We start from the raw sequence: 27,756 nt of genomic DNA, 5'->3' as shown, positions 1-27,756 counted from the left end.
TGGCTCCCCTATTTGAATTTTGAATTGTGTTGCTGCGCCCACCTCTGGAGCCACCACTGCAAGTGGCTGTCTGCACAAACTAGGGATGCCAATCGACCATTGACAATTTGCAATTATTGATGGTTTATGGTCAATGTACTTTTGCCATTGATGGGGAAGAACCAGATGGTTTCCCTACATCCATGGCACAGTATAACCAACCAGTTTTGGTTTTACCCCCAAGGTGCCGAGAACTTGTTCATAACTCCACCCCCAACACCCTTGAAGCCCCCCACGGGCCAGTTAATTGAAGAAAAGGGGTGACTATCAATAGGCGGAACCATCGATCGTCATCCATTATGTAATATGTTGCCATCGATGGTCACTTGCACAATGGCTTTAATTGGAAACATTTGGAGCTTGCAGCTATAGTAATGTCAGTACTCTCTTATTTAGAATTGTCAATTTTGTGATATTTTGTTTGTTATTTACTGCTGGTTATTTATTGTTACAAATTCCAAACTCAAAAATAAAGTAGTGGAAATGTTTTCCGGGAAAACAATAACATTTGTCAGCATAGATTTATGGTTACGTTGTACTCGCTACACCCCCCACCCCCTTATACCTGTGGAATGTTCTCCGGTTTCTGTGTGATCCACCAAATGAATATTTAGGGTGAAATAAATGCATTGCAAAGTGGAGAGTGAGACGCGTTTCACCAGGTTATTCTACTGCCTGAGGCTGCAGCTCAGTCGTGTCCTCATCATCTTCTACACAAACTACAGGCAACGGAATAATGTCACACTGAGCTAAATCTGTTTCAGGCGCTTTCCTTGAAGTCTAGCATTTCTTCAATTATATCCTATATAATAAAAGGCTAACACTGCTCCTCACCTCTATGGGGGAAATGTAAGTATTTTACGTGCCGATGAGCCAGCACGCCGTTGCTGACATCACTGGTATGTTGTCACGTTTTTCGGTGTGTTGGTAACTAGTTGATTTGCATGTTATTGTTCTGGAAGATTTCACAATCTGATTAGGAATCTACATGAGTCACACCAACGGACAGTTGTAGTATTGTAATAATCTTATTGGCTGACTTTATTACAAATATATTGTTTAAACGGTTTTCCGTACAATGGGCCGGATTCAGTAACGTAAACAAGCTGGTAACTTTGTGTATGTAACACACCATGTCGCTGTGCAGGGAGAGCAAATAAAAGAGTCAACATACTTTAGGTCGGCATAGTCAAAAGGTCGACATACAATAGGTTGGCATGGTCAAACGGTCAACACATAATATATGTCAATAGGTCAGCAGGGAAAATGTCGACATGGCTTTTTCAGGTTGTTTTTCAAACTTTACTATCCCCGTGGACATAGAGGGGGTATATAATAGTGTGTATAATAGTGTACCTGAAGAATGGCGAGGGAATGCAGTACACTTATATGGTGTCCCTGTCAACGTAAGTCGACATATTATTATTATTATTATAATTTTATTTATAAGGCGCCACAAGTGTTTCGCAGCGCCGTACAAAGGAACAATACAGGGAGACAAAACTTGGCATAACATTGAATAAATAACAAAAATACAGTACAAATAAAGAGCACCACAGTTCAATACACATTACAGCTTAAATGTAAGTAGTGAGGACCCAATCAACATACAACTAGAGGCTTGAGGCCAATGATGGAGATGAGTATGCAGATGGTCACTGAGTGTTGGAGTAAAGGAGAGCTGTGAGTGAAATGTGAAGAGAAGTGGGCTTTGACAACAGGAGGGAAGAGGGCCCTACTCGGAGGAGCTTACAATCTAGTAGGAAGGGGAGACAGACAGATTACAAGAGGTGCAAGCGAGGGGGTGGTGGTTAGATAGCAGGATGTAAGCAGGCAAGGGGTCGGAGAACCAGCTGGTTTATGCAGTGGAAGGGTACGCTTTGATAAAGCTCGGGGAGAGTCTAATGGAGCGAGGGAGTGCGTTCCACTGAAGGGGTGCAGCACGGGCAAAGTCCTGTACTCTAGCATGGGAAGCAGTGATCAGGGTGGAGGAGAGACGACAGTCGTCAGCTGACCGTAGAGGGCGGGAGGGTGTATGAATGGAGATGAGGTTAGAGATATATGGAGCAATGGAATTAGAGATGGCCCTGTATGTGAGTGTGAGGTGTTTGAAGAGGATTCTGTAGGGGAATGGGAGACAGTGCAGATTTTGTTGAAGGGGAGTAGCAGAGTTAGAGCGGCGGGAGAGGAAGATAAGCCTGGCTGCAGCATTGAGGACAGATTGGAGAGGAGCTAGTTGGGATTGAGCGAGGCCAGTGAGAAGAGCATTACAGTAGTCAAGCCGTGAGATGACTAATGAGTGGATGATCAGCTTAGTTGCACTCTGTGAGAGAAAGGGCCTGATGCGAGCAATGTTGCGTAACTGGAACCGGCAAGAATGGGCCAGGGCTTGGATGTGGGGTGCAAAGGAGAGGGAGGAGTCGAGAGTGACACCCAGGCAGCGGAGTTGGGGAACAGGGGAGATGATGGTGTTGTTAACAGTGATAGAGATATTAGTAGGGGGCATAGCTCTGGGTGGGGGAAAGATAATAAGTTCGGTTTTGTCCATATTCAGCTTCAGAAATCGCTCAGACATCCAGGTAGAGATGGCAGCGAGGCAGTTGGAAACTTGAGAGAAAACAGTGGGGGACAAATCAGGAGAGGGGAGGTAGATTTGGGTGTCATCTGCATAGAGGTGATATTGGAAGCCAAAGGAGTTAATGAGTGCACCCAGAGAGGAGGTGTACAGAGAGAACAGAATGGGGCCAAGGACGGAACCCTAAGGGACCCCGACAGGAAGGATAGAAGGTGGTGAGGTAGAGCCAGAGGCAGAGACTGAGAAGGAACGGTTGAAGAGGTAAGAGGAAAACCAGTTGAAGACTGTGCCAGAGAGGCCAATGTTTTGGAGTGTGTGGAGGAGGAGAGGGTGATCCACAGTGTCAAAGGCAGCAGATAGGTCCAAAAGGATAAGCAGGGAGAAGTGACCGTTGGATTTGGCTGACAGCAGGTCATTGGTGACTTTCACTAGGGCAGTCTCAATGGAATGAAGTAGGCAAAAGCCAGATTGAAGGGGATCTAGGATGGAGTGGTCAGACAGGTAGCTGGTGAGACACCTGTAAACCAGCCGTTCTAGTATTTTAGAGGCAAATGGGAGAAGAGAGATAGGGCGGTAGCTTGTGGGAGATAAAGGGTCCAGGTTAGGTTTTTTAAGAATAGGCGAGACCAGAGCGTGTTTGAAGAGTGAGGGAAAGATGCCAGTAGAAAGAGATAGGTTAAAGAGGTGAGCAAGGTGGGAGCAGCCAGTGGGGGAGAGGGAACTGAGGAGACGGGAGGGGAGAGGGTCCAAGGGACAGGTAGAGGGGGGAGAGGATGAGATGAGGGAGTGGACTTCCTCAGCTGTAGTAGGGCAGAAGGATGACAGAGTGGGGTAGTTGGTAGGGGAGGATGATTGGGGTGGGTGGGCAGCAGAGGGGGTATGGAAGGAGATATCATGTCGGATTACCTCAATTTTAGAGAGGAAGAAGGAGGCAAAGTCAGTGGCAGTGAGGGATGAAGGGAGGAGGGGTGGTGCAGGGCGAAGTAGAGTGTTGAAAGTTTCAAAGAGACGTCGGGGATTGGAGGAATGGGAAGAGATGAGAGATTTGAAGAAAGATTGTTTGGTATAGGAGAGAGCAGCGCTGTAGGAGGAGAGAATAAACTTGAAATGGAGGAAGTCTTCCAGAGAGTGAGATTTCCTCCAGAGGCGTTCAGCAGAGCGTGCACATTTTTGCAAGAATCTAGTTATTTTGTTGTGCCAGGGTTGTGGTTTAGAGCGTCGAAGGGGAACAGTGTGGAGGGGGGCTACAGAGTCGAGAGCAGAGGTGAGAGAAGAGTAATAGAAAGAGGCAGCCTGGTTGGGGCAAGTCATGGTTGAGAGAGGAGAGAGGAAAGTCTGAGGTTACGTCTGGTGACTGTGGGTCTGGGCAATGAGGGGAGAGGGGAGGATGAGAGGGTGAAAGAGAGCAGATTGTGGTCAGAGAGTGGGAAGGAAGAATTAGAGAAATCAGAGAGATTACAATGGTGGGTGAAGACTAGTTCAAGGGAGTGTCCGAGATTATGAGTGGGGGTGGAGGTCCATTGAGAAAGTCCAAAGGAGGTGGTAAGGTCAAGAAGGTTAGAGGAGGCAGCATTATTGATGTCAATAGGAATGTTAAAGTCACCGAGGATGATAGAGGGGAGGTCAGAGGCAAGAAAGTGTGGAAGCCACGCAGTAAAGTTATCAAGGAAAGGGGAGCAGGGGCCAGGGGGGCGGTAGATTACAGCCACAAGGAGGTGAATGGGGTAGAAGAGGCGGATAGTGTGTACCTCAAAGGTGGAGAATGTGAGGGAGGGCTCAGGTGGGATGGCGCGGAAGGTGCAGTTGGGGGAGAGGAGGATGCCCACTCCTCCACCCTGGAGGCCATCCGGTCTGACCGAGTGTGTGAAGGAGAGGCCTCCATAAGAGAGGGCAGCAGGGGAGGTAGTGTCAGATGCGGACAGCCAGGTTTCAGTGATGGCAAGAAGGTTAAAAAAGTGGGAGATAAAGAGGTCGTGGATAGTTGGGAGCTTGTTGCAGACTGATCTAGCATTCCAGAGAGCACAGGAGAAAGGAAGGGAGGGGACAGGTGAGATAGTAATTAGGTTGTGTGGGTTGTGGGTGCGTGTGAAAGGTGTGGAAGTTGAGAGGGGGTGAGACTGACAGCAAGGACTGGTATGGGACTGGATCTAGGAGCCATATTTCTGTGTAAAGTTGGTCAGAGTAGTGATATAGAGTGAGATTGGAGTGGCCTAGAATGAGCAGTGAAAAGGTGGTGTACTGGAAGTGTGGAGAGCCTACAGGAAGTATAGTTAATGTATAAGTGAGACAGAGGCAGTGTGTGACAGCATTTAGTTCAGCATGGAGATCAGTGTCCAGGTTGTGCAGACTGAAGGTGATGATGAGCCAGGTAACTCACTGCAGTATGTTGATGTTGACATAGACACCAAAAAAGTGAGAGATTCATGTCAACCTTGGCCATGGTGACCTTTTTCTTTGTATCGACCTTTCGACCCTGTGGACTTAAGCCACGTTGACCTCTTTAATGTGTCGACCTATGGCCTGTCAAACAATGAGATGTGGGGGAGGGTGGGACTTGCTGAGATCTGAGTGTGTAGGGTCACGTGATCTCAGGGCGAGTGGATGGTGAAGGCGCAGCTGTTTGGGATCTGAGTGTTCAGGACCATGTGACCTCAGGGTGATTGGATGATGAAGGCGCAGCTGTTGGGATCTGAGTGCGCACGGTCATTTCATCTTAGGCCAAGTGGATGTGAAGGAGCAGCTGTTTGGGATCTGCGTACGCAGGGCCACGTGATCTCAGGGCAAGTGGACAGTGAAGGCGCAGCTGCCGCCGATCTGTGTAACATAAGAACAAAAACTATATGCAGCAGAGACTTGAGTGCAGGCGAAGTCAGAGACTAGCAGGAGCTAGTAACAAATACTGTACATCCTAATATGCAGGAACAGCCATAACATCAATCAGAGAAATACGGGATGGAAGCGACGTGGCGTAATCCCCCCTCCGTCAGCGTCTGGAGGCCAACACACGTTTACCTGTTAAGTTTAAAAAGCTAAAAATCCTGTGTGAGCGGAGAACAAAGTGCAGCAGGAGCCTCCGCCTGCGCGCTAATCGCTCAGACACCGCTCTAAATCTTCGGTGTGCGCTGATTCAGTGTCACAGCAGGCTCTAGAACAACGAGCACTTTGTGTGAGGAGCTGCACAGAGATCTGGCATCCGTACAGTACAAATGGTTCATACTGGGGATTGTGTTCATTCGTGTTCCACCGTAACCCGATACAGAGCAGCGCACGCCGACATGTGCTGCGTTCAGCTCTGCTGGCATGAGACAGGCGCTGTATGTTAGCCACGTTAGGCATGGAAACCCTGATATTTTACTAAGTATAAGTAGATGAGAGTTCTAGTTCACATGGGATGTTGCTATAGGGAACCAATCAGAATCTACTTCTTATTTTTTTAGCATCATGTAGAACAGGGGTTCTCAAACTTGGTCCTCGGGACCCCACACAGTTTACGTTTTCCAGGTCACTGGACAGGTGCATTCATTACTCATAAAAACATTCAAAGAGAGTGCATCTATCAGCTTCTAAAAAATGTATTATAAAATGTCAATAATTAATAAAACAAATCACATAAAACAAATTTCTCCAATCTTATTACTCTATGAGAGTGTCCAGATTTACTCACAAGCGTTATCTTTCTAGTTCAATGTATACTTGCCTACCCTCCCGGAATGGCCGGGAGGGTCCCGCAAATTGGGTCCCCCTCCCGGCCCCCCGTGAAGGGAGGTAAGTCTCCTGCATTTTCCCCACAGCCCCTGCTTCCCCCTTCCCCGCGGTATAAAACTACGAATTTTGCGGGTCCGCGGGTAGGGGGCGGGGCTTAAATGACACGATTTGCGTCATTTAGTCATTTTAGACATCCTCATCTATTTTCGGGTCCTTGGATGGGGGAAGGCCCCATCCAAGGACCCGAAAATAGATGAGGATGTCTGTCATATGGCGGGGCTTTGTGACATCACCCTCGCCCGGCCACCAAAACAAAGCCTCTTCCTGCCCCCCTTTCACTCCTCTCCGGGCTTCTCCCAGAGAGCATTTTGCAAAAGTCGGCAAGTATGGTTTAATGACACAATGTCCTGACACAAGCACTCATTACTCTTTGACACATTTTAGAAGATCCACAGGTGTGGCTAATTATTTCACTTATTCTGTAAGGAGAAATGAAAAAAGGAAAGGTTAAACTGAGCTACACCTAAAAACATGCAACAGTTTTGCTAAAATATAAATGTAATTTATTAAAACAAGGGTATTTGCTACTTAAAAAGCAATATACATTTCCTGTGAAATAGTATAAAAAAGGTACAGCTGATATCATGAAGATTTCGATAATATGGATATACTGTAGTCACCCACCGTCCAGACGGATTCCTGTCAGTGTCCGTCCCAAAAAGCTTTCCTTATTATGTCCTAAATCAGGGCTGGGCAACACCGACCCTCCAGATGTTGATGAACTACACATCCCAGCATGCATTGCATCAGTTTCAGCATGGCCACATAGCAAAACTAATGCAAAGCATCCTGGGATGTGTAGTTTATTAACATCTGGAGGGCCGGTGTTGCTCAGCCCTGTCCTAAATGTTTGAGGCTGATATTTTCAAAGAAAGGGCGTAGAAGGAGAGACTGCACTCTCCTGCCAATGGAACACCGATTTTTAATAATAATAATTACATTTATATTTTATCACACCTGTTGCATGTTTTTAGGTGTAGCACAGTTTAACCTTTCCTATTTGCATTTATACTGTATTTGGGCCTGACACCCAAATCATTTTAAATCATACTTGCCTACCTGACCCTCTCCATGCGGGAGAAAATGCTCTGTTTCTGGACTTCCCTAGTAATGTATGATTGCTATCACCTGTGGGGAGCTAGGTAAAGGTGTCACCACAGATGATGGCAATCCTACATTACCAGGGAAGTCCAGGAGCAGAGCATTTTCTCCCTCATGGAGAGGGTCAGGTAGGCAAGTATGTTTTAAATGCAGCTCAAGCAACCCAGCTCCTCCCTAGGCGCCCTCTCAGGGCACCTAGTGCCCTAATTCTTTTTTTTTCCAATTCTGTAAGGAGACCTGCAAAAAAAGCACTGTCTGGGGTCCTAAGGACCGAGTTTGAGAACCTGCATTCTAGAAGATAATAGATAGTACATTCCTCGCAACTGTCCCGCTATTCTCAGGAACGTCCTGATTTTTTTGGATGTTCAGCGTCCCTCCCGCGGCCAGCAGTGTCCCGCAGCGGGGGGGAGGGGGGTTGGGCAGTTGGGAGTCCCCCCTGTCAGTATATCACCAGCCCCACAGGCTGCAGAAAAAAAAATCTGTGTGCATGCGCGCACATCATCTATTCTGCAGCCTGTGGGGCTGGGGACAGAGCCAGCAGCTCAGAGAGCCGCTGGCCATGCACCCACAGTGGCAAAAATGCCCCCAAAAATCGGGTTCTGTTGCCTGCACAGTCAAAGTTGAGAGTTATGCATCTGATTGGTTGCCCATAGCAACATCCCATGTGAAATTGGTAAATTTTCCCGCATAGACGGTACACGGTTACAGCGTATATAAGGTAGAACATTATGATGCAGTAGGATGCTGTCACCTGTAGACATGGACCCCCCAATTAGTGCGGAACATACCCTCGTAGGACACTCGTTAAAACCTCATGTCAATCTTTTTCATGTTGACCGTTTTGATTTGCGTACACCTTCTGTCAATGCCGACCTTTTGCATCCTGACCTTGTGCTTGTGTTGAACTTCTGCCAATGCTGAACATTTGCAGATTTTCCTTGTTATGGTCAACCCATGGCATGTTGACATTTTGTGAATGTTGACTGTGCATGTCGACCTTTTGGTGTTGAGGACCTACAGACTGTAGACCTATGAACCGGATATCGAATGTAGAAGAATGCCCAAGGCTGTAATGTTGCAAAAAAGTACTGAGAGAGAGCGAGAGAGAGAGAGAGAGAGGGCAAGATGCACTAAGCCATGAAAGTGATCAAATGGAGAGTGATAAACCACCAACCAATCAGCTCATACCTGTCATTTTTCAAACAGCCTGTGACATTGCAGGAAGGAGCTGATTGGCTGGTGGTTTATCACTCTCCATTTTATCACTTTTCAAGCTTAGTACATCTGGCCCAGAGAGATAGAGAGCGAGCGAGAGACGGATGCATGGGGGGGTGGATAGGGGTGCATGGTTTATTATCCTAAGAACAGGGAAGTTTGGGATTTGCAGAGGAATGAAGCAAATTATGTTCAAGGACACTAATACTCGTTGCTTATTCAAATATGCAAATAGAATGCTAAGACCCTGGTTATTACAAGTGCACTTTAAATTGTCATTAGCTGGATTGCCGGCTCTGAATTTGGGAGATCACTAGGAACTGTCTAATGTATACAGGCAGAGGCTTCTAATTTACCTCATTAACATGCTTTTATCATTGTCCGCCGCACTCAGCGGAAGCTTCTCTGTGTCCGAAACCTTTTCTGGAAAATGAAAGCGCGGACAAATATGGCAATGTGCGTAGTATGACAGAAAGTATCTAATAATACAGAGAGTGAGGCAGAACTACGTGTATCCTTCTGATACAGAATAACTTTCATGTCTGTAGTAATGATACATATTCTGCATCAATATAGAATCATTTCACATTCAAGGGGTGATTCAATCAGCCATGATAAAGTGGCAACCCCCCCACACACGCACACGATAATTACTGCTGGTGTTACAGGCTCTATTCTCTGCGGTTTGTCTATTGTTGTTTTACTTACTGTACTCTGTACTCTGCATTGGCCATTATTCTGGTTCACTCGCAAAGGTAAATTCCTTCTCAAATGGACAAAACCATGTGCACTGCAGGGGGGCAGATGTAACTTGTGCAGATTGAATTAGATTTGGGTGAGTTATTTTGTTTCTGTGCAGGGTAAATACTGGCTGCTTTATTTTACACTGCAATATAGATCTCACTTTCAAGTAAAACCCCACCCAAATCTAATTCTCTCTGCACAAGTTAAATCTGCCCCACCTGCAGTGCACATGGTTTTGTCCATTTGAGAAGGAATTTTGCCTCTGCGAGTGAACCAGAATAAGGGCCTATAAATAATTCTTGCTGTTGTCACAGGCGTTCAGTATAGGTAAGAGTGAGGAAATCTGCCTGTACTCCCCCCACTGCACGATTCCCCTCGGGGACATGCAAGGGGATGTGTTATCGCAAGTGGGAGAAATCATACGATGGTTGCTCACCATCAAATGATATATCCAGCCTTCGGTCCCGCTGCTGTGCGAGCGTGGCCGACTTTGCAACCTTTGCACCTGGAACAGGCCGGGTCCGAATCAATGAGAATGACCCTCAAAATGTGATTTATCCTTGTCCATACAACTCAGCAGTGGAGGGCTACAGGCCGGCCCCGGCAACACAAACATATTCTTGGACTAAAGCCGGACCCTAAATCACCTTTGGTGAAATCACCAACAATAGACAGTTCAATACGCCAAGATGAAGGATATGTAACATTGGGGTTTATTCTAGTTCATTCTTTCTGACAAAATCCTTCTTAGATGGACAAAACCATGTGCACTGCAGGGGGGCAGATGTAACATGTGCAGAGAGAATTAGATTTGGGTGAGTTATTTTGTTTCTGTGCAGGGAAAATACTGACTGCATGATTTTACACTTCAATATAGATCTCACTTTGAAAAAAAACCCCACCCAAATCTAATTCTCTCTGCACAAGTTACATCTGCCCCACCCGCAGTGCACATGGTTTTGTCCATCTAAGAAGGATTTTGTCAGAAAGAATGGACTAGAATAACCCCCATTATGTGTATTACAGCGTAATAGTATAATGCAGTAACAGAGTGGCCTCTACGTCTTATTAAATGCACTATCTGACCGCCCTGGTGCTTCAGATGCCTATTTATATTAACTAAATAAATTGTTGTTGAATCTATTAAAAAGTGGTCGAGACACACTTACAGGGAAAATAGGAAATACTGTATATTGTAATTTGTAACATGCATCTTATCCCTAGAGCTGTAACTACAGTAGATGTTTTGGTGCCCTAAGCCAGAAAATACTATGAGACCTAAGATCGAACCCATGACCTGCTATTTTGCAGTCAGACACCTTACATATTGGGCGGTATTCAATGAGCCAGAATCGCCAAGTTTTATGGCGATTCTGTGTTTTTTTCATGTGTGCCGGCGATTTTATGAGCTGTATAAGCGAATCACCCTATTCAACGTTGTCTATTCGCCGCTGATGACCGGTGAATGAAGCACCAATCGCCAAATGTGATTCTCTACAAATCGCCGGTATTTGTCTATAGGAATTTTCATGGGGATTCGCCGGTAGTCGACGGGAATCACCCATGAATCGCCAAAAGTGTATTCAATGAGAAGTTGGCGATTCTTATTTCTTGTTTCATATCGCCGTTCCTCACCGAGTGTCCCTCGTCATCTTTTTATGGTGAACTTTTTTAGGAACCTGTGAAATAATTGGTTTTAAGTGTTCAATTTAACTCTGCAAGTGTAATGTATTATTATTTGCTGCCCTGTTGTGATGTGATGGTCGTAGAAGTGCTATACAAATATATATTTAATTTTTTCTGGTATTTTTTTTTTCTCCCACAACGCACTGTTCTTACCCATGGTGCACCTCACTTACCCATGATTCTCCTCCCCACCTCACTCCTTCGTTTGGCCTTTGAGGAGATTACACAGCTTTTGCAGTCTGCTGTATTGGAAACGTTTTTGTAGGGTAATTTGCGTTTTTTTGCATTTCACTGCAATTTCTTTAACACTGACTACAGTAATGGAGCTGTTCAGGGATACTATTGTTGTTTTCATGCTGAATGCCAGTGTGGAGGAGGAGGTAGATATGATGGAACATGACACTAGTATTCCGGCGATAGCTCCATTAGGTGAGTCGGTGCGGGTTTCAGTCCCACGTCCACGCCACTTTCGTACTAGGCGTGAACTGGGTGATCTCACCGAGGCGGAGGTGATTTCTAATTATCGCCTTTCGTCTGCGGCAATCCATATGCTGTACGATCTCATGGAGCCAGACCTGGTAGCACGGAAACGGGGCAATCACGCACTCACCGGTTTCCAGAAACTGTTGGGTGCGTTGCATTTTTTTGCGTCGGGCACATTCCAGCCCACTTTAAGCCAAACATGCGGTTATTCACAGCCAACCCTCTCCCGCTGTATAGCACAGGTCATAAAGGCATTCCGCAAATTAACGACCCAGTATATTAAATTTCCTGATCAAGACAGCGAATGGAATGAGATCAAATTTGGCTTTTTCTCAAAATGGAAGTTTCCCAGTGTTTTGGGCGCGATCGACTGCACCCATGTGGCGTTCAAACCACCGCGTGCATCAGAGGAATGTTTTCGGAACCGAAAACACTTCCACTCGATGAACGTTCAGGTGGTTTGCGACCACCAAATGAAAATAACCAACCTCCTTGTGGGTTTTCCTGGGTCGACCCACGACTCGTTCATTTTAAGCCAGTCCGCCCTGTATGCCGATTTCGAGCACGGCCGAATGCCGGACGGCTGGCTGTTAGGTAAGTAGTATGTTTTTTTTGGCTGTGGGGGGGGTTTTGATTTGTCTTGAAATCCAGACATTGTTAATAATGTAATATTTTTTTTTTTGGTTTCCATAGGTGATGTGGGTTATCCCAATAAGGACTGGCTCCTGACCCCATTATCTGATCCTGTGGGCGAAGCTGCTGAAAGGTACCAAAGGGCTCACACGACAGCGAGGGCTGTAATTGAGCGAACCTTCGGTGTCCTTAAAAGCCGGTTTAGATGTTTAGACATGACCGGCGGAGCCCTTTTATACTCACCGGCAAAGGTTTGCGGCATAATTAATGCTTGTTGTATTTTACACAACATTTGCATTGCAAACCGTTTGCCGGTGACCGTGGATGCTGCGGTTTTCCGGCATGGGGACCTTTCAACAGCTTTGCTCGCCGGTATGAATGAACGAGTGGACGCGAGAGCTCGACTCATCCGGTCATATTTTGCCCAATGTGAGTATTTGTAGTCCAAAGTTTGTGGCTTGTTTGATTAGTTATATGATATTTAACACTTTTCATTAATTTATGTTTTCTAGAGTTCCGTTTGGGCACGTTAGTGTTTTGGCCTGTTGCCGTTGTTCCTTCGGTTTTCTACGGTTCTTTGTTTGCCGCTGTTGTTGCGTGGCTGCTATCCCAAGGCTACGTTTCAGTTATCCCGTGAGTAGCGCTCCGCCTGTGGGAAGGAGGGGAGGGTTTGGGCCCTGTGAGGTGTCACTAACCCCTTTTTTTTATTTTCCGCAGCCTATTCCTGCTTAATACTTTCTGGAGGGCCCTACAAGCAGCTGGATCCTGTGTGCAGTGGATGAACCCCTGATGTGTGAGGGCTGCTGGCAGGTGTGGGTGCGTGATGCCTTTCCCATGGGCTACTGTGCAGTTACCCGGTGAGTATCGCTCCAGCTGGGGGAAGGAGGGGAGGGTTTGGGCCCTGTGAGGTGTCACTAACCCCTTTTTATTTTCCACAGCCTATTCCTGCTTGATAATTTCTGGAGGGCCCTACAAGCAGCTGGATCCTGTGTGCAGCGGATGAACCCCTGATGTGTGAGGGCTGCTGGCAGGTGTGGGTGCGTGATGCCTTTCCCTTGGGCTACTGTGCAGTTACCCGGTGAGTATCGCTCCAGCTGGGGGAAGGAGGGGAGGGTTCGGGCCCTGTGAGGTGTCACTAACCCCTTTTTATTTTCCGCAGCCTATTCCTGCTTGATAATTTCTGGAGGGACCTACAAGCAGCTGGATCCTGTGTGCAGCGGATGAACCCCTGATGTGTGAGGGCTGCTGACAGGTGTGTGTGCGTGATGCCTTTCCCTTGGGCTACTGTGCAGTTACCCGGTGAGTATCGCTCCAGCTGGGGGAAGGAGGGGAGGGTTTGGGCCCTGTGAGGTGTCACTAACCCCTTTTTATTTTCCGCAGCCTATTCCTGCTTGATAATTTCTGGAGGGACCTACAAGCAGCTGGATCCTGTGTGCAGCGGATGAACCCCTGATGTGTGAGGGCTGCTGACAGGTGTGGGTGCGTGATGCCTTTCCCATGGGCTACTGTGCAGTTACCCGGTGAGTATCGCTCACGCTGGGGGAAGGAGGGGAGGGTTCGGGCCCTGTGAGGTGTCACTAACCCCTTTTTATTTTCCGCAGCCTATTCCTGCTTGATAATTTCTGGAGGGACCTACAAGCAGCTGGATCCTGTGTGCAGCGGATGAACCCCTGATGTGTGAGGGCTGCTGACAGGTGTGGGTGCGTGATGCCTTTCCCTTGGGCTACTGTGCAGTTACCCGGTGAGTATCGCTCCCGCTGGGGGAAGGAGGGGAGGGTTTGGGCCCTGTGAGGTGTCACTAACCCCTTTTTTTTATTTTCCGCAGCCTATTCCTGCTTGATAATTTCTGGAGGGACCTACAAGCAGCTGGATCCTGTGTGCAGCGGATGAACCCCTGATGTGTGAGGGCTGCTGGCAGGTGTGGGTGCGTGATGCCTTTCCCATGGGCTACTGTGCAGTTACCCGGTGAGTATCGCTCCAGCTGGGGGAAGGAGGGGAGGGTTTGGGCCCTGTGAGGTGTCACTAACCCCTTTTTATTTTCCGCAGCCTATTCCTGCTTGATAATTTCTGGAGGGACCTACAAGCAGCTGGATCCTGTGTGCAGCGGATGAACCCCTGATGTGTGAGGGCTGCTGACAGGTGTGGGTGCGTGATGCCTTTCCCATGGGCTACTGTGCAGTTACCCGGTGAGTATCGCTCAAGCTGGGGGAAGGAGGGGAGGGTTTGGGCCCTGTGAGGTGTCACTAACCCCTTTTTATTTTCCACAGCCTATTCCTGCTTGATAATTTCTGGAGGGACCTACAAGCAGCTGGATCCTGTGTGCAGCGGATGAACCCCTGATGTGTGAGGGCTGCTGGCAGGTGTGGGTGCGTGATGCCTTTCCCTTGGGCTACTGTGCAGTTACCCGGTGAGTATCGCTCCAGCTGGGGGAAGGAGGGGAGGGTTTGGGCCCTGTGAGGTGTCACTAACCCCTTTTTATTTTCCACAGCCTATTCCTGCTTGATAATTTCTGGAGGGACCTACAAGCAGCTGGATCCTGTGTGCAGCGGATGAACCCCTGATGTGTGAGGGCTGCTGACAGGTGTGGGTGCGTGATGCCTTTCCCTTGGGCTACTGTGCAGTTACCCGGTGAGTATCGCTCCAGCTGGGGGAAGGAGGGGAGGGTTTGGGCCCTGTGAGGTGTCACTAACCCCTTTTTATTTTCCACAGCCTATTCCTGCTTGATAATTTCTGGAGGGACCTACAAGCAGCTGGATCCTGTGTGCAGCGGATGAACCCCTGATGTGTGAGGGCTGCTGGCAGGTGTGGGTGCGTGATGCCTTTCCCTTGGGCTACTGTGCAGTTACCCGGTGAGTATCGCTCCAGCTGGGGGAAGGAGGGGAGGGTTCGGGCCCTGTGAGGTGTCACTAACCCCTTTTTATTTTCCGCAGCCTATTCCTGCTTGATAATTTCTGGAGGGACCTACAAGCAGCTGGATCCTGTGTGCAGCGGATGAACCCCTGATGTGTGAGGGCTGCTGGCAGGTGTGGGTGCGTGATGCCTTTCCCTTGGGCTACTGTGCAGTTACCCGGTGAGTATCGCTCCAGCTGGGGGAAGGAGGGGAGGGTTCGGGCCCTGTGAGGTGTCACTAACCCCTTTTTATTTTCCGCAGCCTATTCCTGCTTGATAATTTCTGGAGGGACCTACAAGCAGCGGGATTTGCAGTTTCTTTTGCTGGTCTCTGGACGGGGAAGTCTCCAGCGGGTGAACCCCTAAAGTGTACAGGACCTGCAGGACCAAAGGCTGTACCTGTCATGTGCGAGCACATTCATTAAAACCAAATCTGGGGTGAGTATGGAACTATGTGGGGGACTGGTGGTGGGAGGCTATAGGAGACAGTCACCGATCATTAACCCCTTCTTTCTTCTTTGCAGTTTCTTTTGCTGGTCTCTGGACGGGGAAGTCTCCAGCGGGTGAACCCCTAAAGTGAAAAAGACCTGCAGGACCAAAGGCTGTACCTGTCATGTGCGAGCACATTCATTAAAACCAAATCTGGGGTGAGTATGGAACTACGTGGGGGACTGGTGGTGGGAGGCTATAGGAGACAGTCACCGATCATTAACCCCTTCTTTCTTCTTTGCAGTTTCTTTTGCTGGTCTCTGGACGGGGAAGTCTCCAGCGGGTGAACCCCTAAAGTGTACAGGACCTGCAGGACCAAAGGCTGTACCTGTCATGTGCGAGCACATTCATTAAAACCAAATCTGGGGTGAGTATGGAACTACGTGGGGGAGTGGTGGTGGGAGGCTATAGGAGACAGTCACCGATCATTAACCCCTTCTTTCTTCTTTGCAGTTTCTTTTGCTGGTCTCTGGACGGGGAAGTCTCCAGCGGGTGAACCCCTAAAGTGTACAGGACCTGCAGGACCAAAGGCTGTACCTGTCATGTGCGAGCACATTCATTAAAACCAAATCTGGGGTGAGTATGGAACTACGTGGGGGAGTGGTGGTGGGAGGCTATAGGAGACAGTCACCGATCATTAACCCCTTCTTTCTTCTTTGCAGTTTCTTTTGCTGGTCTCTGGACGGGGAAGTCTCCAGCGGGTGAACCCCTAAAGTGAAAAAGACCTGCAGGACCAAAGGCTGTACCTGTCATGTGCGAGCACATTCATTAAAACCAAATCTGGGGTGAGTATGGAACTACGTGGGGGACTGGTGGTGGGAGGCTATAGGAGACAGTCACCGATCATTAACCCCTTCTTTCTTCTTTGCAGTTTCTTTTGCTGGTCTCTGGACGGGGAAGTCTCCAGCGGGTGAACCCCTAAAGTGTACAGGACCTGCAGGACCAAAGGCTGTACCTGTCATGTGCGTGCAAGGTGTTAAGTAATGTTGTTTCTCATCAATAAATTTTACATGTTTATTCACCTCTCGTCCATGAAACCAGTTCATGTCAAATGGAATATAGCTAGCTTGAGTTTGTGTTTGATTTTGGTAGAGTTTTTAAACTATTGAAAATAGTGATAAATCAATCAATTATATGGTCAAATCTAAGTTATCTAAGCTATGGGAACACTCTCCCAAAATCATTTGCTTTCTGAAACTATCACCCTGTAATAGGCCCAGAAATTCGCTTTTTGGATCAATCACTACTGTTATGAGATGGCGGGGATTGCTCCCAATATTTCACTGAGACACCTTCAGAAATCTATTTAGGTGTATTTGGCAAGAATGACATATTTAAGGAAAAGCTTAGAAATAGGAGTATCAGTGAAATATAAACCCAAAAAGTACTTGGTGTAAACCGGCACCAATCTGGAAACTCCTAGCTTGTATGCATGTAAAATAAAAAAAAAACCTTAATATTTATCTGACACTGACCCTTTATCATTTTTTTCAGGCGTTTCAAAAGAAAATGGTTCACAACTGAAAAATGGATTAATACTCATCTGATACCTTTTTAATAACATTCAGAAGCAAGAAAGCAGTCAATATATTTGAAAAACTTTATTTAACTTTTTTTCACATGTTAAATTCCGAAATAAATTAATACCATGGTAAAGACTTTCCCGGTGTCAATTCTTCATCCTTACCGTCGGTATAACCTGCAAAAAAGGAGAGCAAAGTTTTGAAATTGGTATCAAAAACCTATTTGGGAAAAGATGTGAGTTGCAAGCTGTGGGCACCGGATGCAGAGTAAGCGTTGTGGTAACGCACAAGCCAGCCACACTTCAAATGCGCCTGGTCTGTGCGTTAGCACAAGGGACAAGATGTGACTTGCAAGTTGTGGGCACCGGATGTGGGCACCGGATGCAGAGTAAGCGTTGTGGTAACGCACAAGCCAGCCACACTTCAAATGCGCCTGGTCTGGGCGTTAGCACAAGGGACAAGATGTGACTTGCAAGTTGTGGGCACCGGATGCAGAGTAAGCGTTGTGGTAACGCACAAGCCAGCCACACTTCAAATGCGCCTGGTCTGTGCGTTAGCACAAGGGACAAGATGTGACTTGCAAGTTGTGGGCACCGGATGCAGAGTAAGCGTTGTGGTAACGCACAAGCCAGCCACACTTCAAATGCGCCTGGTCTGTGCGTTAGCACAAGGGACAAGATGTGACTTGCAAGTTGTGGGCACCGGATGTGGGCACCGGATGCAGAGTAAGCGTTGTGGTAACGCACAAGCCAGCCACACTTCAAATGCGCCTGGTCTGGGCGTTAGCACAAGGGACAAGATGTGACTTGCAAGTTGTGGGCACCGGATGCAGAGTAAGCGTTGTGGTAACGCACAAGCCAGCCACACTTCAAATGCGCCTGGTCTGTGCGTTAGCACAAGGGACAAGATGTGACTTGCAAGTTGTGGGCACCGGATGCAGAGTAAGGGTTGTGGTAACGCACAAGCCAGCCACACTTCAAATGCGCCTGGTCTGTGCGTTAGCACAAGGGACAAGATGTGACTTGCAAGTTGTGGGCACCGGATGTGGGCACCGGATGCAGAGTAAGCGTTGTGGTAACGCACAAGCCAGCCACACTTCAAATGCGCCTGGTCTGGGCGTTAGCACAAGGGACAAGATGTGACTTGCAAGTTGTGGGCACCGGATGCAGAGTAAGCGTTGTGGTAACGCACAAGCCAGCCACACTTCAAATGCGCCTGGTCTGTGCGTTAGCACAAGGGACAAGATGTGACTTGCAAGTTGTGGGCACCGGATGTGGGCACCGGATGCAGAGTAAGCGTTGTGGTAACGCACAAGCCAGCCACACTTCAAATGCGCCTGGTCTGGGCGTTAGCACAAGGGACAAGATGTGACTTGCAAGTTGTGGGCACCGGATGCAGAGTAAGCGTTGTGGTAACGCACAAGCCAGCCACACTTCAAATGCGCCTGGTCTGTGCGTTAGCACAAGGGACAAGATGTGACTTGCAAGTTGTGGGCACCGGATGTGGGCACCGGATGCAGAGTAAGCGTTGTGGTAACGCACAAGCCAGCCACACTTCAAATGCGCCTGGTCTGGGCGTTAGCACAAGGGACAAGATGTGACTTGCAAGTTGTGGGCACCGGATGCAGAGTAAGCGTTGTGGTAACGCACAAGCCAGCCACACTTCAAATGCGCCTGGTCTGTGCGTTAGCACAAGGGACAAGATGTGACTTGCAAGTTGTGGGCACCGGATGTGGGCACCGGATGCAGAGTAAGCGTTGTGGTAACGCACAAGCCAGCCACACTTCAAATGCGCCTGGTCTGGGCGTTAGCACAAGGGACAAGATGTGACTTGCAAGTTGTGGGCACCGGATGCAGAGTAAGCGTTGTGGTAACGCACAAGCCAGCCACACTTCAAATGCGCCTGGTCTGGGCGTTAGCACAAGGGACAAGATGTGACTTGCAAGTTGTGGGCACCGGATGCAGAGTAAGCGTTGTGGTAACGCACAAGCCAGCCACACTTCAAATGCACCTGGTCTGGGCGTTAGCACAAGGGACAAGATTTGGGGACAAGATAGATTAGAGGGTGCACTTGGGTATTACTCACCAATAGGTATGTAGCTTTGGCATTCTCCCCGTTTTGGATTTTAGGAGTTCAAAATCAATTTCCAATGCACTGCACCCTGAAAAAATGAAAACAAAAAAAAGGTGTTTGCACTGGGTGTAATTTTGATAAATATTAACAAATGGTTTAAAGGTTGCATTACAAGGGTAGAAATGTGGGATCAGATTGCTCTTTTTATGGCCCATTATTACATCCACCATATGTAAGGAGCTTTCATCATTTCCCAACAATTATCAATGCATGCACGCGCATGCATTGCATAACTGTTACGCCCAACTCCTTAGTGAACACAGCTGTAGAAAAAATTTGCAAGGGTTAAATAATCATAAGAAAAGACAAACTGAAAGTAGGAGATAAGAAAGCTTTGTATATTAACATAAAAACAAACAACATGTAAAATAAATGGAAATATACGACCGTGTTCACTGTGCAGGGTCCTCCTCCGCCGGTCCCGGCCTTTGGGCGGTTGAAGCTCGAGCAGGAGATGTGCGATGTGGTGGCGTCCTTGGTCTTTGGCTGGAGGGTGGAGGAGGTGGATACATTCCAGCGTAGCCTTGGTATGCCTGAGAAGATCCAGCCCACGATGTTTGGAGATGCGCAGGCTCCTGATGCCGACTTGATGAGGATGGTGGCATCCACGGTGAAGGGGTGGCTCTCGCTGGTTGTCCCACGTTGTCCGGATTGTATCTCCGCTGCAGGGAACTGGCGATCATCATGCAGCTTGCCGCAATTTGTGTCTGGCAGGTGGAAATTTGTCTCAGGGTCTCCTGTTGACACGCTGCATTCTCAACCAACTTGTAGATCCCGGTCATCATCACCTGGTTATCCTCTCGACGTCTGCGTTCGGATTCCACCCAGTCTTCATGCCGTCTTCGCTCTATTTCGGCCCAATCCTCCTGGCGTCTTCGCTCGATGTCGGACATCGTTGTGGCCAGTGTTTCAAGATGCTTCTCCATGGCTGTCATCCTCTGCTCCATCATGATCCGGTACTGGTTCTGATGATCTTCTATTTCAGATGCCAATTGCCGGACTCTATGGACGCGCGTTGGAGCCTGTTCTCTCTGGATGTCCTCCACGAGCTGCATTCCGGCTATAAAAAAAAAGGACAAGATAAATAAATTTTATCAATTTCACACATTTGTAATCTTTAAAAAAATAAAAAAAAACCACAAGGTTACAAACAAATGGCAAAAGCTTACAATCCATCAGTGGTGGTCTGGTGGGATCCACCTCCTCCTCATCTTCAGACGCTTCCTCGATGTCCTGGATGGAATGATGATAACTTGGAAGCTGATGGGCCAATCCTCCACTTGCTGTAGATCCTTCTTCACCCAGTGGGGTTTGCAAGCTGCTGTCTTCAAATCCTTGAGAGGTGTCTTCTGTTTGAATGGACGATTCAAACTGACTGATCGAGTACAGATCAAGGGTGATGGTCTCTTCCTGTGTTGACGGTTCTTCAGCCGGTTGGCTTACATGGGTGTCTTCTGTCCGATCTTCAGCAACGACAACTGTTGAAATGAGAATATACATTTTAGAACATTGCAATATAATTTTAGAGAGAGCAAAGTAGTACAAATAATTACCCTGCTCCTGAGTTTGCGAAGGTGCTGTTTCTGCAGGTGTTGTCTTCCGTCTTCTTCGTTGCGCAGGTGGAATTTCCGCTTCCAGAGCATTCAACACTTCTGCTCTGCGGACATTGGACTCCACAGAGCCTGGAACACCTTCCACCATGATTGGATTCATGTGTTCCTGGATGGCTCGTTCCCACGGCTGCCATGAAACTTGTAATGGTGGTCCGCCTCCAGTCCCAATTAGATGTTGCCTGACTTGGCCCATCTTCCGTTTTGTGTGCCGTCGACAATCATTGTATCGTTTGTGGCATTTGTCGATCGACCTGACGTTGCCACTCACTGCTGTAATCTAAGATGCAAAACATCACATTATAAACAATCAAATAATGCACTTTTTTAAATGGATTTATTTTAATAAAAAAAAAACAATGAACCTTCTCTGCAATCGAGGCCCATATTCTTTTACGCTCTCTACCGCTCGTTTCCTGTCTTCTTTGTCCACACAGTTGGTCATAGAACTTGTGGACCATTTCAACCAGCACGTTGCTTTCTGCAGTAGTGAACGGGATGCTCTCTTCTTCTCCCTCGGCAAGTTGGTCTAGGGGAACCTTTTTTTTCCTGCCAGGTTTCTTTCTCGCTACGGGTGGTTGGACCCCAGAACCACTGGGTTGTTCGTCCAGTGTTCTGTCTGTAGCCTTTAAAAAACAAACAGTGTCAGCAAAATTACACATAGATTTAGCATATATTAAACATTAACTTCATGATGTATTAAGTATTTGGCCACGCCCCTTTCCGTCATATGTTGTTCGCCTGCATCTTTCTGCGTTTCAGCAAAGAGAACTGCAAAATGCCGGCGATAACCGGAAATTATCACGGACTGTATTCATATCTGAGCTGGGTTCCCCAGACTGCTGTATATAGGGGACATCACAGGGCTGTATGTCGGACAATAATAGGATGTTATACTGAATAATCCAAACAGGTTATTCAATTAGGATGAGTATGTGTGCTACTGGAGGGAAATATTCCCTCATGTTATGTAAATGGCTGTAATATGTTCCCTAAGCTTTGTATACTGTATCCCATACTGCTACATATGCATATGAAGGCAAGAAGAGCGTTTTATGAACACAAGAGAAACTGGGAGGATAAGCGTTGCCCGTGGTTACGTCACTGCCTCCTGGTTATGTTGTTAGTAAACTGTGATGGTAGCATGAATAAGGGATTTGCTACAATGAAGTTAATTATGGCAGTCTTCCCGAATGCTTAATACCTAAAGAATATAACTGTATATCTAGAGTCAAATGGTCCGGCTAGAAGCGACCAAAAGCTTAGATTAGAATCTGTTTAGTTTGTGTATATTTTTTGGTTCTGGGATCAAAGGGCCTCTTTATATATCATGCAACCGCACCCAGCATAGGAAGGGTTAAAAATTCCAGAGGGTGGTGGAGAGGGGTGCCTTTGGGATTTAAGTGGGTGTTTGCAGGGAGAGAGAGGCAGAGAAGTGTCCGAGCGTCAGCGCTGGGAGTTGTGGACTAGCGTGTCCTGGCCATCTGATGTTAATCTGAAGGATAACATGGTAAGGTTCTGATAACGTGAATAATACTGATGACCTTTCTGTATATAATGTATATAGACTTTAAATGCTGATTTTACATGTAGAACCCGTGTGTAAAATAAAGGTAATACTTTGGTATCTTTGCTATTGTTTATTCCTGTGCAATCTTTGGAACTAGGAGTGACCCCGGGGCTCTGCGTGAGGCTTAAGTCGCGCTGCGCTGCTGCATGATCCCGGGATCTTCACACTGGTTGCCAAGGGGGGGGGGGGGGGGGCAGCAGAGTAGGTGAGCAGGCTATCAACGCGGCGGGGGACTGGACCAGCTGACACGCTGATCTAAGTCACATTTGCATCATCCTTTACCCCGCCACCCTGACAGTGCGCAGATCTACTCTGCTGAGAGCGGCTGTTACAGCATCCTATCCTGTCCCCACCCCCCACCCCTCCCCACTGCTCTCAACAGCAGAGTGGACTTAGGATGCAGAGTTTGAAAAGTTAACCTGCTCTCATGCAGGGTTCGTGATGCGCAGCAGCAGCAAAATATATAAAACCTACAGTCATCGGCGTCCGGTGGCCACTGTTTAATGGGTCCCGGCGCCCACTTTTAGGGTAAAATACGCGCTAGTGCGTTGTTGCGAAACCTGTCTATTCATCAAGTTTTAAAGAAGTTACCTGTGTCCTTCTCCTTTTAGTTGTTTGTCTTGATTGAGGTGTTCCTTCTCGATCTCCATGCTCCATGTCGTCCTGCACCGGCCGGCCAGGGTTACTTGTGGATATCCTATCACCATCTTCCTCCCTTGTAGTCATCTCCACTGGACTCGTCTCACCTGAAATAGAAAGAAGAGGGGAAAGGGGTTCCACGGTCCTTGTCCGATGAGACATTCCTGTGGAATATAAACACAGATATAGCAATATTAATTTAAATTTTTTTACCTTTACTGTGCAATTAACCTACCTTAAGAAAATTTTGTGAAAATGACACTTAGGGGCGAGGCGAACCCAAGTGGGGTGCAAGGTGCAGGCATGCTTGTCAGGGATGCTGGGGTGTAGTGGGGGGGATCCCGACATGCTATGTTCGTGACCCAGGGCCCCCATTTTAAAATGGCTGCAGGTTTTTTTTTTTTTTTTTCCTTTTTTTTTGGCAGCAGTCATTTTAAAATGGGGACTCACGACCACGCCCAAAGCATGAAGGGCACCCACCACAACACTCCAGCACCCCAAACAAGCGTGCAGCATGGCCGCACATGGCACCCACACATGATCCACACTTAAAAAAAACCCCAAACAGGCAATTTTGAGAAAATGACACTTAGGGGCGAGGCGAACCCAAGTGGGGTGCAAGGTGCAGGCATGCTTGTCAGGGATGCTGGGGTGTAGTGGGGGGGATCCCGACATGCTATGTTCGTGACCCAGGGCCCCCATTTTAAAATGGCTGCAGGTTTTTTTTTTTTTTTTTTCTTTTTTTTTGGCAGCAGTCATTTTAAAATGGGGACTCACGACCACGCCCAAAGCATGAAGGGCACCCACCACAACACTCCAGCACCCCAAACAAGCATGCAGCATGGCCGCACATGGCACCCACACATGATCCACACTTAAAAAAACCCCAAACAGGCAATTTTGTGAAAATGACACTTAGGGGCGAGGCGAACCCAAGTGGGGTGCAAGGTGCAGGCATGCTTGTCAGGGATGCTGGGGTGTAGTGGGGGGGATCCCGACATGCTATGTTCGTGACCCAGGGCCCCCATTTTAAAATGGCTGCAGGTTTTTTTTTTTTTTTTCCTTTTTTTTTGGCAGCAGTCATTTTAAAATGGGGACTCACGACCACGCCCAAAGCATGAAGGGCACCCACCACAACACTCCAGCACCCCAAACAAGCGTGCAGCATGGCCGCACATGGCACCCACACATGATCCACACTTAAAAAAAACCCCAAACAGGCAATTTTGAGAAAATGACACTTAGGGGCGAGGCGAACCCAAGTGGGGTGCAAGGTGCAGGCATGCTTGTCAGGGATGCTGGGGTGTAGTGGGGGGGATCCCGACATGCTATGTTCGTGACCCAGGGCCCCCATTTTAAAATGGCTGCAGGTTTTTTTTTTTTTTTTCCTTTTTTTTTGGCAGCAGTCATTTTAAAATGGGGACTCACGACCACGCCCAAAGCATGAAGGGCACCCACCACAACACTCCAGCACCCCAAACAAGCATGCAGCATGGCCGCACATGGCACCCACACATGATCCACACTTAAAAAAACCCCAAACAGGCAATTTTGTGAAAATGACACTTAGGGGCGAGGCGAACCCAAGTGGGGTGCAAGGTGCAGGCATGCTTGTCAGGGATGCTGGGGTGTAGTGGGGGGGATCCCGACATGCTATGTTCGTGACCCAGGGCCCCCATTTTAAAATGGCTGCAGGTTTTTTTTTTTTTTTTCCTTTTTTTTTGGCAGCAGTCATTTTAAAATGGGGACTCACGACCACGCCCAAAGCATGAAGGGCACCCACCACAACACTCCAGCACCCCAAACAAGCGTGCAGCATGGCCGCACATGGCACCCACACATGATCCACACTTAAAAAAAACCCCAAACAGGCAATTTTGAGAAAATGACACTTAGGGGCGAGGCGAACCCAAGTGGGGTGCAAGCATGCTTGTCAGGGATGCTGGGGTGTAGTGGGGGGGATCCCGACATGCTATGTTCGTGACCCAGGGCCCCCATTTTAAAATGGCTGCAGTTTTTTTTTTTTTTTTTTCTTTTTTTTTGGCAGCAGTCATTTTAAAATGGGGACTCACGACCACGCCCAAAGCATGAAGGGCACCCACCACAACACTCCAGCACCCCAAACAAGCATGCAGCATGGCCGCACATGGCACCCACACATGATCCACACTTAAAAAACCCCCAAACAGGCAATTTTGTGAAAATGACACTTAGGGGCGAGGCGAACCCAAGTGGGGTGCAAGGTGCAGGCATGCTTGTCAGGGATGCTGGGGTGTAGTGGGGGGGATCCCGACATGCTATGTTCGTGACCCAGGGCCCCCATTTTAAAATGGCTGCAGGTTTTTTTTTTTTTTTTCCTTTTTTTTTGGCAGCAGTCATTTTAAAATGGGGACTCACGACCACGCCCAAAGCATGAAGGGCACCCACCACAACACTCCAGCACCCCAAACAAGCATGCAGCATGGCCGCACATGGCACCCACACATGATCCACACTTAAAAAAACCCCAAACAGGCAATTTTGTGAAAATGACACTTAGGGGCGAGGCGAACCCAAGTGGGGTGCAAGGTGCAGGCATGCTTGTCAGGGATGCTGGGGTGTAGTGGGGGGGATCCCGACATGCTATGTTCGTGACCCAGGGCCCCCATTTTAAAATGGCTGCAGGTTTTTTTTTTTTTTTTCCTTTTTTTTTGGCAGCAGTCATTTTAAAATGGGGACTCACGACCACGCCCAAAGCATGAAGGGCACCCACCACAACACTCCAGCACCCCAAACAAGCATGCAGCATGGCCGCACATGGCACCCACACATGATCCACACTTAAAAAAACCCCAAACAGGCAATTTTGAGAAAATGACACTTAGGGGCGAGGCGAACCCAAGTGGGGTGCAAGGTGCAGGCATGCTTGTCAGGGATGCTGGGGTGTAGTGGGGGGGATCCCGACATGCTATGTTCGTGACCCAGGGCCCCCATTTTAAAATGGCTGCAGGTTTTTTTTTTTTTTTTCCTTTTTTTTTGGCAGCAGTCATTTTAAAATGGGGACTCACGACCACGCCCAAAGCATGAAGGGCACCCACCACAACACTCCAGCACCCCAAACAAGCGTGCAGCATGGCCGCACATGGCACCCACACATGATCCACACTTAAAAAAAACCCCAAACAGGCAATTTTGAGAAAATGACACTTAGGGGCGAGGCGAACCCAAGTGGGGTGCAAGGTGCAGGCATGCTTGTCAGGGATGCTGGGGTGTAGTGGGGGGGATCCCGACATGCTATGTTCGTGACCCAGGGCCCCCATTTTAAAATGGCTGCAGGTTTTTTTTTTTTTTTTCCTTTTTTTTTGGCAGCAGTCATTTTAAAATGGGGACTCACGACCACGCCCAAAGCATGAAGGGCACCCACCACAACACTCCAGCACCCCAAACAAGCATGCAGCATGGCCGCACATGGCACCCACACATGATCCACACTTAAAAAAACCCCAAACAGGCAAGTTTGAGAAAATGACACTTAGGGGCGAGGCGAACCCAAGAGGGGTGCAAGGTGCAGGCATGCTTGTCAGGGATGCTGGGGTGTAGTGGGGGGGATCCCGACATGCTATGTTCGTGACCCAGGGCCCCCATTTTAAAATGGCTGCAGGTTTTTTTTTTTTTTTTTCCTTTTTTTTTGGCTGCAGTCATTTTAAAATGGGGACTCACGACCACGCCCAAAGCATGAAGGGCACCCACCACAACACTCCAGCACCCCAAACAAGCGTGCAGCATGGCCGCACATGGCACCCACACATGATCCACACTTAAAAAAAACCCCAAACAGGCAATTTTGAGAAAATGACACTTAGGGGCGAGGCGAACCCAAGTGGGGTGCAAGGTGCAGGCATGCTTGTCAGGGATGCTGGGGTGTAGTGGGGGGGATCCCGACATGCTATGTTCGTGACCCAGGGCCCCCATTTTAAAATGGCTGCAGGTTTTTTTTTTTTTTTTCCTTTTTTTTTGGCAGCAGTCATTTTAAAATGGGGACTCACGACCACGCCCAAAGCATGAAGGGCACCCACCACAACACTCCAGCACCCCAAACAAGCATGCAGCATGGCCGCACATGGCACCCACACATGATCCACACTTAAAAAAACCCCAAACAGGCAATTTTGAGAAAATGACACTTAGGGGCGAGGCGAACCCAAGAGGGGTGCAAGGTGCAGGCATGCTTGTCAGGGATGCTGGGGTGTAGTGGGGGGGATCCCGACATGCTATGTTCGTGACCCAGGGCCCCCATTTTAAAATGGCTGCAGGTTTTTTTTTTTTTTTTTCCTTTTTTTTTGGCTGCAGTCATTTTAAAATGGGGACTCACGACCACGCCCAAAGCATGAAGGGCACCCACCACAACACTCCAGCACCCCAAACAAGCATGCAGCATGGCTGCACATTGCACCAAGCACAGTAATAAAAAAATAAATAAAACACTCAAGCAAAAAAAAGTTTAAAACCCCCCCAAAAAACGGGGGGCACACATACTGCAAACAAACAAACACTCACCCTCCCCATACAACAAAGCCCCATAGCATTGCAGTACAAACACATCACAATACTCACCTGCAAAAGAAAATATGCACTCCACTCCACGCTCCACGCTCCAGGCTCCAGGCTCCAGGCTCTGCTCTC

The 27,756-nt window shown here is 48.0% G+C and overlaps 1 protein-coding gene and 2 long non-coding RNA genes across 5 annotated transcripts; 2 read left to right on the top strand and 1 right to left on the bottom strand.

Moving 5' to 3' along the window:
• Positions 1 to 12,314: 12,314 nt before the first annotated feature.
• On the top strand, positions 12,315 to 13,313 carry LOC146049850 (uncharacterized). The gene is made up of 4 exons (XR_014466221.1): positions 12,315 to 12,670; positions 12,754 to 12,874; positions 12,959 to 13,098; positions 13,180 to 13,313. It is a non-coding gene; the product is annotated as an uncharacterized LOC146049850 (long non-coding RNA).
• Positions 13,314 to 14,071: 758 nt separating this feature from the next.
• LOC146050700 (uncharacterized) lies at positions 14,072 to 14,642 on the top strand. Its single transcript, XR_014466347.1, has 3 exons — positions 14,072 to 14,206; positions 14,288 to 14,427; positions 14,509 to 14,642. It is a non-coding gene; the product is annotated as an uncharacterized LOC146050700 (long non-coding RNA).
• Positions 14,643 to 17,236: 2,594 nt separating this feature from the next.
• LOC146049483 (uncharacterized) lies at positions 17,237 to 23,288 on the bottom strand. 3 transcript variants are annotated; one of them, XM_083166028.1, is made up of 6 exons: positions 23,047 to 23,288; positions 21,251 to 21,511; positions 20,829 to 21,165; positions 20,445 to 20,753; positions 19,228 to 20,335; positions 17,237 to 17,318 (listed from the first exon to the last, which is right to left on the bottom strand). In XM_083166028.1, exons 1-5 carry the CDS (start codon positions 23,254 to 23,256, stop codon positions 19,668 to 19,670), a joined length of 1,785 nt encoding a protein of 594 aa, XP_083022154.1. In that variant the 5' UTR covers positions 23,257 to 23,288; the 3' UTR covers positions 17,237 to 17,318; positions 19,228 to 19,667. The 3 variants fall into 3 exon arrangements, with proteins under 3 accessions (XP_083022154.1, XP_083022152.1, XP_083022153.1); XM_083166026.1 differs by having other exon boundaries at positions 20,445 to 21,165; XM_083166027.1 differs by lacking the exon at positions 17,237 to 17,318 and having other exon boundaries at positions 19,167 to 20,335; positions 20,445 to 21,165.
• Between the last annotated feature and the right edge of the window lie 4,468 nt (positions 23,289 to 27,756).

Source organism: Crinia signifera, chromosome 12 (assembly GCF_055691185.1).
Source record: "Crinia signifera chromosome 12, ASM5569118v1, whole genome shotgun sequence".
In the NCBI taxonomy this organism is placed as follows: Eukaryota; Metazoa; Chordata; class Amphibia; order Anura; family Myobatrachidae; genus Crinia; species Crinia signifera.
Note: the sequence above shows the minus strand (reverse complement) of the source record. Positions and strands in the feature narration are given on the sequence as shown.